Below are 13,786 nucleotides of genomic sequence, written 5' to 3' on the forward strand. Positions count from 1 at the left end.
CTCGTTGCGATACATCAGAAAATTAGGCCACAGATCTTATGCAAATTCAATACTCCGTATGCAAGGGGGAAAAGCCAATATGTGACCAATCAAGTCGATTATTTACAGATCAACCTTGAAGCAACCCAACCACTCCTTGAGCGCCTGGTAGAAATATCCCCGAGACACTGCACCCGGTGCAAATGATGTGCGGAAGTCGAAGCAATGTTCAGCCCCGGGCATCACATATCCAAAGAGCGTGTCCTCGCTAGTCTGCACACCACACTGGGGGATCTCCGTCGTGAGTTTCACCTGTGGATCCGAAGGCCCGGTCGCAAGGGGTGAAAGAGTTCTCCATGGATCAAATTGTCCTCCGCTCCAATAAACATTCGATGGGCGAATCGTCCACCCGCCCGTCTCTTCATTGGTCTCCTCCACTTGCGGCTGAGCCGGCAGGTATCCCTGCTTCAATGCCTCGGGGAACGAACGATCGCAATAATCTTGCGCGAATTCCAGATTCTGGTACTTGGACAGCAGCGAGTGAGGGCCGAAATTGTTGGTTTGGTAATATCCCCACTCGGTGCAGTACTGCCAAGTCCAGCTGAGGGTGTCCGGGTCCGAGGGGACGGGGTTCAAATCACACGAAAGCGCCTCACTGATTTCTGTCCCGTTGCAATTTGTCTCGTAATTCATGTTGATCAACTGGGTGAATACCGGCCAGGAGGCCCACCGATCAGCCACGTACTTGTTGCCGCGGGATGGGGCGTGCCCCTCCGCGGGCGCCGGGCGGCCCGTCTCGTCGGTCTCCAGGTGCTCGCAGAATGCCCCGAGGCCCCCGATTCCGCCACCGAGACCGTACCCCTGGAAAATTCCGAAGATGCCAGAAAGTGCAGCTGTGAAGTCACCATTGCTGTTAGTCTCAGCACCTTTGCCAAAGAACTGTTGCTTGATGGGGCCTGCGGTGGTCTCATTGGATAATTCGTCGTCGATGTATTCCAAGGCCGCCTTGATGTCGCGGGTGCAGTTCAAGTATCCGTTGGCGACAGTGCCGTCATACACTTGGTCGAAATAGACGCTCATATCGATGCGTGCTTCAACAGGTGCGGAAGAGGCAAATGCTGCATAGATGGTCTCTGGGTACTCGTTACGAGTGAAGGCTGCTCGCATTCCGGCGTAAGAGCCGCCGACCATCACCCAGGGGGTGGCATCGGGGGTGAGGGTTAAGTTTGGCAGGTTAGCGCGGGTGAAGTTGGCCGCAAAAACAGGCAGATCGGCCAGAGCTTGTCTGTTGTTCAAGTACTGGAAGTGCTCGGGCAAAGTGTCCCTGCTAACGTTGTACGGCAGAGAGTGTCCATAGTAGCTGCGGATGTCAATATGGTTCACATGCAAGTGCGTACACTGATATATACTTACCGGTGTTCCCAGACAATACCAAGTCCATTAAACTCCTTGAGCATTCCAGAGAAGAACGAGCTCGAGTTGCCAAGCTGTCCTTGGGCAGACCCTTCAGCTTCTGACTCACCAACGTCATAGACGAAGACCGGTCCACCTTCCTTATAGTACTGCTCGCTGACCCAATAGCGATTCAGGTACTCGCCCACCGAGGAGTTGTCGTGATCGATTGGGAGCTATGTTTATCAGAATAGTACCCTCGCAAATGAACAACATTCACCTACCGAGACAAACTCGGCCTTGATATTCCTATCAGCCTGAGCACTAGCAATAGCATGCAAAGATTTCTTGGAAGCAAGCAGCTCATCTGGGTGAATACCCAACTCCGCAGAAAGCTTCAAGTCTCGCTTAAAGGATGAAGGCGTTAGCATCGCAGCTGTGCCAGACAGCGCGTAAAGGAACAGCGTCGGAGAGAAACGCATGATGGCGAGTTACTGAAAGATGCGGATGCGGATGAGGAAGCTGATCACCATGAGACTACGAGGTATATATGCAACCTGGCATGAATGATGCCCGAAATGGCAAGTAAATGGTATAGGAAAACAAATGGCAAGTGGGCGAGACATTGTAGATATTGAAGACATTGAGGCATTAGGTCATTACCCCGAGAACAATGATAACAGCCATATGGTTGCATCCAGCCGCAGACATGTAGATGGGGCCGAGACACCTGGGCATCGCGTGCGGCGTACACAATCCAAATTGGGTTTGATGTTTGATGTAACCCCCTCACAAACTCCAAGGCTAATTAGACACTGGAGGTTATTTTGCTCCATACCAAAGTACTTTCACCCAGTTTACCCCTCAGCCATATGTGCTCCGACGTGCATTGCATTAGTTCCAAGGCTCACTGTGCCTATACTAAACCCCAAAGTGGCAGGACCTGATCGCCCGATCTGACTCGCCGGATGAGGGCCGATGAAAACAGGCGCCGATCACCCGAAACCAACGGGTCTTGCCATGTGGTTTGACTGTTTTGTTTGGGAAATTGGCGATTCTGATTGGTTGACCGCAACGACAATGATCGGACTCCGAACAATGTGCGGGGGCTTAATATTGTACTCTCCACTCCCTTTCACATAATGTCTAATTACTTCTAGTTCCCCTTTTTTAGCTTCTCTAGCTTCATCTATCTCTGTTTCTGTCCACAGGTGTAGCTGTCTTGCTGCCTAGCTCTAGCCCTGTGGCTGATCTGCATTCCTGGTGGGCTGGAAACGGGGGAATGCTTGATGTCGATCAGGAATGTCCATCGGGCGTCCGGTGCCAAGGAAAAGCATGCGGATTTAATGCGCTCGTCGTGAAATGGTGGCTTAGCATGGACTGTTCCAACGGATCCGATCTCCTCGTGGATTTGTTCCACAGCCATGTTCCCTCGCCCTTCGATGGGCTTTTTCTGAACTCAGCCCCTTCGGCCCCTGCCTTTCCCTGCCTTGCCACGTTACCACACTTTTTTTTAAATTTTACGCGATGGAGGAGCTAGTGAAATAGAACATACGCCTGTTTGTCACTTTTTCCAATGTTGGTGAGTCGTGCAGGATACCGCGCCGTGGAAGTCGAAGTGAAGTTCCGCACATGGAACAAATAACCACACACAAATCTGGCATTTTATTAGTTCTTAGCCTTTTTTTAGAGGGAATAATGTATAGCTTATTTAATATCGTGAACAAGCTCAAATATCATCAAGTCCAAGTGAAGTTGCACAAAGTTGTGTATTGCGGCTGCAGTATATCCCAAAGGGGAAGTCTACCCGACCCCCTCATCGGCCCACCTTCCCTTCACAGCCAACCCCTCCGATCTATACTTCACTGCAATTGGAACATGCACTCGACGCAACATGCAACTGCGCTCTAAAAATGTGAGATATCATCAATATCCACAAATAAAAAAACCATCTGCTGCAAATTACTTTCCAGCTACAGGTTTCGACGTCATGGGGCTAAAAGAGACAACCGACATGAAGAAATCTGCCTCGCCCATCCCCCCGCCCCCTTAGAAGCATTGAATTGCCAATAGAATACCGACAGAATGACCAGCTCAGCTCGGCTCCAAGATAAAGTCGCCATAGTGACTGGCTCGTCATCTGGCATCGGGCGCGCAATCTCACTCCGCTATGCCAGAGAAGGGGCGAAATTAGTATGTGGGGATCTGACGCCGACCGCAAGATCCGAGGACGAAGCCACGATCACCACACATGACTCGATTGTTCAAGCCGGGGGCCAGGCGATTTTTGTGCAAACCGATGTTGGCGACGCGAAGGCGATGGAGAATCTCGTAGCTGCTGCGGTTGCCCTGTACGGCCGGTTGGATGTGTGAGTTTTATCGGAGGTAGCTTTGATTTGATCCATTATCTGATTGGTACGTTAGTTTGGTCAACAATGCTGGAATTGGTATTGAATCTCATACACCGGCTGTGCTGCATCTGACGGACGAGGCCAACTGGGACGCGACAATGCGGGTGAACACTAAATCCATTTTCTTGGGTTGCAAGTATGCTCTTACCCAGATGTTGGCACAAGAGCCGCATTCGTCTGGGGACAGAGGTTGGATTATCAATATCTCCTCGATCCTTGGGATTGTAGGAGGGCTGAAGCATCGTGAGTGCGCACCGGGTCTTTAGATTACTGCTAACCCTGTGTGGCATGTTATTGTGCGTCCAAGGGGGCCGTCAGCAGTCTCACAAGACAGGCGGCGCTAGATTATGCGGGTCACAACATTCATGTCAATGCCTTGTGTCCTGGCTGTGAGTTCCTTGGTTTATCGCGTGTATGACACTGAGTGGGGACTGATGGTTTTCTAGATACTCACACTGCTCTTCTCGCTGATGCCCATCAACACTTGACGTCTATGGATGATCTAAGTCAACTTCATCCACTGAAAGGACTGGGGATGCCTGAGGACGTTGCTCGTATGGCGGTCGTCCTAGCGAGTGATGATGCAAGTTGGGTTACAGGTGTGTGTGTTCCGGTCGATGGTGGATATACCGCTCGTTAGGAAACACATTGCGGGTGCTCGGGTGCTCTGGTCTTGTATGAAGTAAGTGAAAAGAAGACCAAACTCTATAGCGTTTGTGCACTCTACAGCAAGTATGTACAAGGTGTAGCTGAACAGACAGACAAGTTTGTAGTTTGTAGAGCAGCCCGGGAGGCATTGCAGCTTCCAGATACCATCGAGCATACCATGGTGCTTTCTCCCTGATTCTCATTCGACGGCTCTAAATCTATGTCAGGATGTGCAAGACTCGGGAAATACCGCACCTATGCCCGATTTCCAATGAATCAGGAGCTGGCAAAGGATGCGCCCGTGAGCCACCGCGTCAAGAGATCGAACGCGACCTCAGGTTGATCTTGAGGAACCTAAGACGAGCGGATGTTAGCATCTCTTATAATAATCACAGGGAAGCTTGGAGACCCACAAGATGACCAGCACCATCGATTGTCACAAATGCAAAGCGCGATGCCTCAGCTTGGCCATCTAACTTGATCTGAACTTCCTTTGTCGTTCCGACCGTCTTGTTCTGCCCATCCACATTGGAATTCCAGGGAACCAGCGACTTTGACGCAAACTCGGTCTGCCCTTTCCACGGAAGCGCGTTGGCCCAGCGGAGGGTTCCCGCCGTGTTGCAGGCTAGGTCCAGATTTCCCTGGTAGGCCAGGAAATGCACGCCACTCGCGAGTAGCATTAGGACTTCGTTCGACGAAGTGGTCATGGCTTCCGGGGTGGTGCCGAACGCATCAACCACAGCCTGAGATTCAAGAGTGAATTCCTTGACTTGCGCTGGTGTGGAGAGCGCTTCCCGAACTGCCGGTGAATTGAGGTACTTCTTCACGGAAGCTGCTGATTGGTAGCAGAAGCCTTCGACATCGCACGGTGCAGTCACTAAAGCGAATGTCTTTGTTAGTTGTATCAGAGGTAATGAGATTAGCGATGTCTTACCGTCGTAACGATTGCGGCCTCCTTCGTAGCTACTCTCATCCTCGTAGAATCCCACAACTCCGTCATAGCAGACTTTGCCTGCGGCGTTGCAAATGTCTACATCCGGGTTGCTTCTGCAAGTATCGTGAACACTCATGCAGCGCGGCATGTTCGCCGCAATGATATCACATCGCGTCTTGTTGAACACGGGTGTTTCTACCCCTGGATTGGTGGTGCAAAGGGTTTCCCAGTATCCAAATGCGACGTCCTTGGGCGACATGTACCCATTTCCCACCAAGCATGACTTCAAATTGATCTGAGGTTCTGATGGGAATAGTGCGTTCTGAGTTAAAATTTCGGCTCCGAGATAAGGAATGTATTGTCCCTAAGATGGTCAGCACCGAAATGCGAACATTAGAACCCAACTCACCCCATAGGATTCTCCCGAAATGTGGAAAGGCACCGAGTGAAGATACGGGAAGACCTCAGAAGTGAAGATCTGCAGGAACCGGTGCATATCCACCGCGGCCTCGGGAGAGTCCCGCGGGACCTCCACGCCCTCGTCAACATACGAGAAGCCCACCGCAGCCGGCTGATCAACGTAAAGCAACGATGAGTTTCTCGACCAGCCCCAAGGATTATGCACCGTCCCGTTGCCATACTCATTAATCAAGCACGGTCCATTCTCCATCAACAAGCCCAACATGCTCGAACTTCCGGGCCCGCCATTCATCCACAACGTAAGTGGGTCGCCGATCGGGTCGTTTTGGCTTTCGAAAAACCAGAAGAATAAATGCTTAGGTCCGATATCGAGCCATCCGGTATACTGCGCCGATCCCGCATCGCACAGTGAGTCATTTTGTCGCTGGATGCGAATTGAGTGGGGTGAGTTGGGGTTCTGGAAAGTGGTGAAGTCGGACTCCGGTCGGAGGACCGTTTGTGAGGCGTAGCCCACCGCGCAAAGTGCCGCCCAAGTGAGAACCCGCATATTTGTCGATGATCGAAAGATTTGTGAGACAGCGTCGGGGGTATTTATGCCTGCGCTCGGAGTCCGGAGCTCACTATCGAGCTCCGATGGCGTGCTAACCTCAACGGGAATCGACAGGGAAGTTGCAGCCTTATCGCTTGCTGTTTGTTTGCATTTCGAGAGATGTCACTTTCTCCCTGTCTTTGTTCCCGGCTTGGATTCGTTTGTGTCTCTAACAAGGGATATCTCTGCATCGAAAGAAATATGTCTTTGTTTCTGCCCTCAAAGGAAACAATGGGGCGTGTTGAAGTCCACTCGCGAGGTTGAATATATATACCTGCTGTCTTCCGGTCAACTTTGTCGAAGATCGAAAGAGTATTGCCCAAAAAGATTGAAAACACCCACGCATATACACCGTCCACTCCATTTCAGGGCAGGCTAATAAATATTTCTCCAGTTACCATGGATTCCGACCCCTCGACCAACATCTCTCTCTGGCCCAGATACCAGGCCAGTATCTTTCTGAGCCCTTGCAGCAAGTGGATTCCAGATCCTCATCATTGTCGCAAACAGCATTGCTGGGTCACCGCGACTCTTCCAGGATATATGTCGGCCAACTCCCACACTGACGAAGAGCTAATGTGCTATGTCTACCAGAAGATCAAGTCTGGCCGAGTGAGCATGGACAGTGAGCCGCAGCATAGCCGAGGTCTGCGATGTATCTCCTTGCCCATCAGGTATGACAAGCCTTATCGACAAGGTGACAGTGTCATTCTGGAACAGGCTATAACTGTTGCGGCGTGGTGGGTCGACAGAATCCGTGCACGTAAATTGACAGTAGACCAACGGATGGTCTTTGATGCCCCATGGCCATGTGCAGTAAGTGCTGATGACTTGTTGGAGGTGCCTGTGTCTTGGAAGAAGCCTTCTTATACCGGATGGCTGTGACTATCAGGAGTTGAACTTTGAACAAGAACTACGTAAATAAAATGGAAAGGCTCGTATTTAATCGAGCAGAGAGTGATCTGGCCGAAGCAGGGGTTGAAATGGTAAATTCTCTTTTGTCAAACGGTGTCGATGAGTAGTTCGGCGAATCAAATTTCATATCAATGTGACATACTTGATGGCATCCAAGGTTGAATATTTTTATATCCATGACAAACCTGCGCATTTTGCTCCATTCCTTTTAAATCCAAGGCACTCCCTGAAAACCAAGCACGCTCTAGTTCGATAAGAACCGCTAGGATAAAGGTGGCGGGTCCACGGCCCCGGGGGTCATATCAACAATCACCACCTGCAACATTTTGAATTTATTTCCTTTCTCTTTTTGAAGCCCGAGCCAGAAGTTGACCATTTGAATTGTTTTACGAAAGCTCTGTTTGACAAAAGTTTACAGGAGACACATTTCAATGAGACTACTGGCCCCCCTACCCTTGGCCCATAACCAATCGATGAACCCGAGGACCAAGGTTAACGCCCAGGCCATTGGTGGGTTAGGCCAGGATGGGCTATGGGCGTTTTGGGCTGTTTAGGAGGTCTAAAAAGCCTGAGGGGGGTCATTGTCTCACCTGCAATCATGCAGCCAAAAAGGTCCTGCCCCGTTGCATAGTTGTGATATTTCATGCTTTCCGGTGTGTTTTCTACCTCCGGTTTGAACTCTCGTGGTGTTTTGGACCTTGTTTCCACCATCCAGACATGATTCCTTACATGTCGAGTTAAAGAACTCCTATGTGCGAACAGAGGGCCATGGCAGCTACCCCATTCGCATTCAATGGGCTCACACCGAGTTTGATCTTCCCCTTGTTGCTGCTCATTCTCTCCTTTATGAACTGCTAGCATGTGCGCTTTCATGTCATGCCGATCTGTGGTATACTCGCACAAATGGCATTTGAGAACCTTTGGTCTGATGTGCTGACGCATTAGATGCGCCCACAGGTCGGGTTCACTTTTGAAAATGGAGTCATCGCTGCAACCCCTCCATTCACAGCTCAAAGTCTCCAGGCCTTCATCTGGTTCAGATCGTGGTAAAGCAAAAAGCGCGAGCTCTTGAAGGTGTCGTGCAAGATGTCTTCGAAAAACCGTCGCTGAACCGACAGAGATGCTACAAAGAGAGCATGATATCGAATTATCTGTCTCTTCGGGGACCGAATGCTCGTTTTGAAGATGGGCATACCATTCGCGACGAGTCTCATAAAGTTGATACGGTATCCGACAGTGTGGGAAAACACATATATAAGGCATCAGATCGCGTAAGACATGGTGCGTCCATGATTGTCTACCGCTGATTTTGATGAGTAAGAAGCAATACGGGCACTGAAAAGGGTCTCCGCTTAGAGACTCTTTGGGTGGAGGTGGAATTCCCATTCCGTCCTGTCGATTCGCCATGCTTTCTGCGTAAGAAGTCTGCGAAATTCTAGACTGAAGGTCAGAATCATCTTCGGTGGGCTTCACATCGAGGTCCATCGGAACCGTCTCTGAAAGTCCCCGTGCGAGTTTGAGATGACGCTGTTCGCGATATTTGAGTGTGGCCCGGCGCTGTGTGATTGCAAGACCCAGACGATCACTAATCTCACGGTCCAAGCTGGGGAACTTGTCCGCCACGTGCTTTCGATCCCATGGTTCAAATTCCGCCGTGTCTGATCTTTTCAGCCCAACCCGCATATCGTGGAGTGCTAGTCTTCGAATAGCCATCGCGTTCTCAAAAAGTATGCTGATAGTGTCATGTAGAGCAAGATATACACTATGGATCATGGTCTGGCTCTCTTTTTCGCTTTCATCCGAGTCGCTGGAATATTCTTGATCATAACCTGTCCCGTGTAGGAGATCTTCCAAGTCTTGGATGGTACGTTGAAGTCGACCTAGCGCTCGCATGGTTTGATCTTTCAAATGGGACGCTTCGCGTAGTCGGAACTCCAGCGAGAACTGACCCGTCTGGTGCGCTCCTAGGTTTGCTGTCCAAACACGCAAACGACCCAGCTCATTAAACCATAGGTCTGGCACGACCTCATTTTGATATTTCTCCAGGGCCTGGGAAGCAACGATACGATCAAGATGTTTGAGACTCTCCTGGATGGCGGTTGCTATGGTCGCCATCTGTCCGTTTCTAGTGCTAGAAGCACGTAACAAGCGGCTTCGGTGAGTCGAGACAGATGAATACAAGATAAAGCCAGAGGAGGTCAAATGTTACGTGGAATAGACAGGGATTATTCGATCACGGAAAATGAGGGGCCCGAAATGAGGTGTATCACCCTCAGCTGCTCTCAGCCGCACCCCATCTATTTTCTCAAGCTTTTACCCTCTCGGGGTTTGGACGCAGATACTCGAGGTATCAAATTTCGGTCAGATGTCAGGCATAGAGGTGGCTGGTATTGCTCTTGCTATCTTGCCATTGTTAATCAATCAATTGGATAACTATGTGCAAGGTATTGAAACCCTATGTGACTTTCGAACGAGGAGGTATCGTAGCAGGCTGGATCACTATGCCTCACACCTCGGATCCCAGCAGGCGATGTTTATCAATACTTTGGAGAGATCCCTTGAGGGAATTGTTGAGTTTGAAGATGGTATCGACGGGCTTGATTCCGAGAAGCTCAAGGCTTTATGGGAGAAGGCAAGTGTACAGTCACTTCTCGAGAACAAATTAGGACGAAACTACGTTCCGTTCTGCCAAAGCATGAAGCAACTTTCATTGCTCCTCGAAGAACTGCGCCGAAAGCTAAATTGGGACAAAATGCCAATAGAGGTATGTGTCCTTTACTTCCTTCCCCCTTTGATTTTCTAATGTGAACTTCATCTCACGTACTTCATTCATCTTAAGAGGTTTTGGACGGATTCGAGTGCCTTTAATCGAGAGGTTAAGAAGTTTAAAGATACATTCTCCAAGAGCATTTACGAGAAGATATTCCATCAAATCAACACGTCAAACGAACAGCTATCCAATTTGGTGGAGCAATCGGACTATCGTCGCGGATTGCAAACTCGAAAGAGATCAAAGCATTCCTTGACATGGTTGAAAAACAATCGACAAATTGCTAGAAGTTTACACAATGTCATCCTCAAAGAGAACTGCTGGAGGTGCTCTTGTCGAGATAGACATATGATCCACTTTCTTCTTGATGTGAAGTCTCCGGAAGTCAGCAAAATGATTGAGAACCCGACGACTCGGTTTCGACTAGTCTTTGTTTTGCCTGGAGCTCTTGAGTCAAATGGGAGCTTAGGAAAAGCACACGAGCTTGAAGCGGAAACCAATTATGTCCCGTCGCCATCAATGGCCCTGGAACATCAGCCTATGGGAGCACGATTAACCAGGGACAATGCCCAACCAGAGGATAGAGCGATGAACGTTGCATGCCCAATAAAAGCGGAAAGTACAGCTGTGCTTTCTGAACAAAGACCTACCAGGTCTGCTATTTCTGACATTTGTCTGACATTGTCAACTGCAACAAAGCAATCTCGTTCCACGGAGAGAAAGTTGTTAGGCTACCTTGCAGACGGAGCTCAAATGCACTCTATGTATTACTTGCGAGACCTTGCCGAAATCCCGAAGCTACAATCGCTGGAAGATCTCCTCGCATCATCCTCAACAATCATCCAAGCCCAAATGAAGGGTGCATTTTTCTTCAGCCCCAAAGATCGTCTCAGTTTGGCTGTCGAGCTCGCGTATAGTGTTCTTCGACTACATGGGAATTGGCTCAAATCTCAATGGCGAGCTCGCGACATCAAGTTCATTGGAAAGCCGACCGGCGGACTCGGCCATGCTGCACTTTCTTTGAGTGTTGCGCGTGGAGTAGAAGCCTCAACCATGTGCAGGGAAGGGGCAAATTCGGCCCTAATCCGAAACGAAATTCTCTTCCCTCTAGGCGTTGTCCTCATTGAGCTCTCACTTTGCCAGCCAATAGAGCTGCTTCGTTCACCAGAAGATCATGACGATAACGAGGCAACAGCGACTCTTAAGACAGCCACCCGATTGTTGCGATATGTGGAACCATCGAGTGGCCATTTGTATGGTGATGCGGTCGAGCAATGTCTCTTCGGGCACTGGACGTCCGGCAACAACATAGAAGACGAAACTATGCAAGAAGAGATATACCAAACAGTTGTCTCTCCATTGGCTGAGAATTTGAAGAACTTTGTGAGGGGCTTATAGGTTGCAGCAATACAGAACACTTTAAATATATCGTCTGAAAGGTGATCTGAATAATCAGCACAGCACTTAGATCAGCTGTTTAGATACCTGCTCTGGAATGACACGGCCTATTGTTTCCATGAAAATCGAATCGTCCTTTTTGTCACAGCAATGCTCGGTTGTGGGGTGATCACAAATTTGCACGGTCAAATGTGGTCACGTGTTGACGTGCGTGAAGCCAAACGCGACGTGCGATTATCACGACGCACCTCATCGACGTGGAGTTTAGGATGGCCTTTCCCCACACGACTTCACCTTTATAAAACTCGAAAAATCAATTGATCAACCCGAAAGAATCCCTGTTGGTAAATTCCTAGGTCAACTAAAGCTGCCCCCAAAGCGCGAAAAGCAGGGCAGGATTCGCTCGGATCTGCCTTCCGAGGCACCGGGGAGAGAGGCATCGGCCCGGATCCAGAACACACATTTCACAATGCCCGCCCGGCAACCTTTCACTCGCGTGTCTAATGCGTAATGTCACAAGAGATCCATTTTGCTGCATCTTGCTGATCCCAAGTTAGATGCGATGAATGCAAACGAAGAAAGGTGAAGTGCTCGGGAAAGTCCCCATGCGAGTCCTGCGTAGCACGAAGCATCTCTTGTGTGGTCAAGGCAACACCGAAGAAGGTAACGGTCTCTCAAAGGTAAAGCATAGATTCCTCGTCTCTGGGACCACGGGCTGATGATACTAGTTATCTGGAGGCCCTTGAGAAACGGAGATTGGGACAATCTCACGACACACCAGTGCCTGCATCGGATTACGATGGCCCATCACCTGCTCGCTCGCCGTCCCTGACATCAAACTGTATGCTACTACATTTCCTTGTCCGCTTTCAAATTTTGCTCATATTTCTAGCCAATGCCCAAGGCAATTCGACCACAGTGGCCCCTACAGCGGCGCCGATCACGAATCCACTAGTATCACCTCAATCCTTTTACCTCCAGGATACCACTGGCCGATACAGTAAGCTCATGCTGTCGTGACCATGAAAAAGCATAATAGCTGATCCTGTAGGATTCTGCGGACCATCTTCAACATGGGCATTTTCTCAGCGAGTGTTCCTGTTGTTCAAAACCGTGATGCCCGAATACCCATCTCCAGACTTGCCCTTCCATGTCGATGGCAGCACGTGGTCACTCAGCTGGAACCGAACAGACAAGAGTGATATCTCACTGTTGGAGGGTCTTCCTTCTTACACCGACTTTCTCTATCTACTAAACACCATCAAATTCCACTCCCACCGAATGCTTGTGCTCCTTGACGAAGACGAATTCTTCCCGCATCTGAAATCTTTCTATCAAAATGGGATAGAGGAGGTGAAATCATCGCCTCTGTGGTTCATTCAGTACTTGCTTCTTGTGTCGTTGGCAAAAGCTTGTCTTGGAACATCCAGTCATTCCGGGTCACCTCCCGGATCAGCTTTCTTCGAACGCGCCATGTCCTTGATGCCTGATTTTGTTGGGTTGCATCTACAACCAAATCTGGCAATGCAGATTCTGTATCTTACTGCGCTATTCTTGATGACGGTTGACATGAAAGATGCTGCGTACGCATACGTGAGTACTCTCCCATAAATGTTGTGAACTACCCCAGCTTTTTATGGTTGCGTCGTGTTCCATACTGTATTCTTTGACCCTGAGCTCACAATACCACAGATCAGCCAGTCTATCCGATTGTGCATCATCGAAGGTCTACACCGAGAGCCACCGAGTGAGCTTTTCGGTGACCGTTTTGCTCGTCACTGTCGAGACATTTGGTGGTCTGCTTATATTCTTGACCGCCAGCTAGCAGCAGTGATCGGTTGTCCAACCTCCATACAAGATGCTCAAATTACGTGCGCCCTTCCGACTTCATACGACAAATCAGAGGATGTGCAATTTATGACCATGCACATTAAGCTTGCCAAGATAGTGGGCCAAATCCTGGATAGTGAGTTATTCTATGCTCATGCACTTGGAGATTGGAGTGCTGGATAATACATCATTGAGCAAAGCTGACTATCTTCAGCCGTCTATACCACAGAAGACGCCAGAAAAAGTACGTTCATTGCGACAGTGCAATCCGTCCTCAGAGACTTGGCACCTGTCCTACAGGATATTGAACACCTCACATCTCAAGGCGGACCTTCGTCTTTTGCTACAGTCTCGACGATAAATTGCCATTTGTATCTGACATACCATCAAGTGAGAATCATCCAGCCCAGCACGCCCCTAGGCGATTGCAGATGCTGACAAGCGAAACTTCAAGTGCATCATTTTAGCGACACGCCCACTGTTTCTTTATTTCCTTCTTC

General features: G+C 49.5%; 7 protein-coding genes across 7 annotated transcripts; 4 read left to right on the forward strand and 3 right to left on the reverse strand.

Moving 5' to 3' along the window:
• Positions 1-102: 102 nt before the first annotated feature.
• On the reverse strand, positions 103-1,853 carry N7506_003447 (putative serine peptidase, family S28; the record flags this gene model as incomplete). The annotated part of the gene is made up of 3 exons (XM_056952742.1): positions 103-1,339; positions 1,393-1,607; positions 1,656-1,853. 3 exons carry the CDS (start codon positions 1,851-1,853, stop codon positions 103-105), a joined length of 1,650 nt encoding a protein of 549 aa, XP_056814434.1.
• Positions 1,854-3,456: 1,603 nt separating this feature from the next.
• Positions 3,457-4,422, forward strand: N7506_003448 (SDR family NAD(P)-dependent oxidoreductase; the record flags this gene model as incomplete). The annotated part of the gene is made up of 4 exons (XM_056952743.1): positions 3,457-3,740; positions 3,796-4,006; positions 4,090-4,171; positions 4,229-4,422. The coding sequence occupies 4 exons, from the start codon at positions 3,457-3,459 to the stop codon at positions 4,420-4,422; spliced, it is 771 nt and encodes a 256-aa protein (XP_056814435.1).
• Positions 4,423-4,706: 284 nt separating this feature from the next.
• Positions 4,707-6,331, reverse strand: cp8 (putative carboxypeptidase Y; the record flags this gene model as incomplete). Its single annotated transcript, XM_056952744.1, has 4 exons — positions 4,707-4,784; positions 4,844-5,307; positions 5,365-5,728; positions 5,774-6,331. 4 exons carry the CDS (start codon positions 6,329-6,331, stop codon positions 4,707-4,709), a joined length of 1,464 nt encoding a protein of 487 aa, XP_056814436.1.
• Positions 6,332-6,772: 441 nt separating this feature from the next.
• On the forward strand, positions 6,773-7,258 carry N7506_003450 (uncharacterized protein; the record flags this gene model as incomplete). The annotated part of the gene is made up of 1 exon (XM_056952745.1): positions 6,773-7,258. The coding sequence occupies one exon, from the start codon at positions 6,773-6,775 to the stop codon at positions 7,256-7,258; it is 486 nt and encodes a 161-aa protein (XP_056814437.1).
• Positions 7,259-8,298: 1,040 nt separating this feature from the next.
• On the reverse strand, positions 8,299-9,403 carry N7506_003451 (uncharacterized protein; the record flags this gene model as incomplete). Its single annotated transcript, XM_056952746.1, has 2 exons — positions 8,299-8,411; positions 8,539-9,403. 2 exons carry the CDS (start codon positions 9,401-9,403, stop codon positions 8,299-8,301), a joined length of 978 nt encoding a protein of 325 aa, XP_056814438.1.
• Positions 9,404-10,451: 1,048 nt separating this feature from the next.
• On the forward strand, positions 10,452-11,456 carry N7506_003452 (uncharacterized protein; the record flags this gene model as incomplete). The annotated part of the gene is made up of 1 exon (XM_056952747.1): positions 10,452-11,456. One exon carries the CDS (start codon positions 10,452-10,454, stop codon positions 11,454-11,456), a length of 1,005 nt encoding a protein of 334 aa, XP_056814439.1.
• A 1,116-nt stretch (positions 11,457-12,572) lies between these two features.
• On the forward strand, positions 12,573-13,067 carry N7506_003453 (uncharacterized protein; the record flags this gene model as incomplete). The annotated part of the gene is made up of 1 exon (XM_056952748.1): positions 12,573-13,067. One exon carries the CDS (start codon positions 12,573-12,575, stop codon positions 13,065-13,067), a length of 495 nt encoding a protein of 164 aa, XP_056814440.1.
• Positions 13,068-13,786: the final 719 nt, after the last annotated feature.

The sequence above is a fragment of the Penicillium brevicompactum genome (assembly GCF_028827555.1).
Source record: "Penicillium brevicompactum strain IBT 35665 chromosome Unknown utg000002l_segment0_segment0, whole genome shotgun sequence".
Classification (NCBI taxonomy): Eukaryota; Fungi; Ascomycota; class Eurotiomycetes; order Eurotiales; family Aspergillaceae; genus Penicillium; species Penicillium brevicompactum.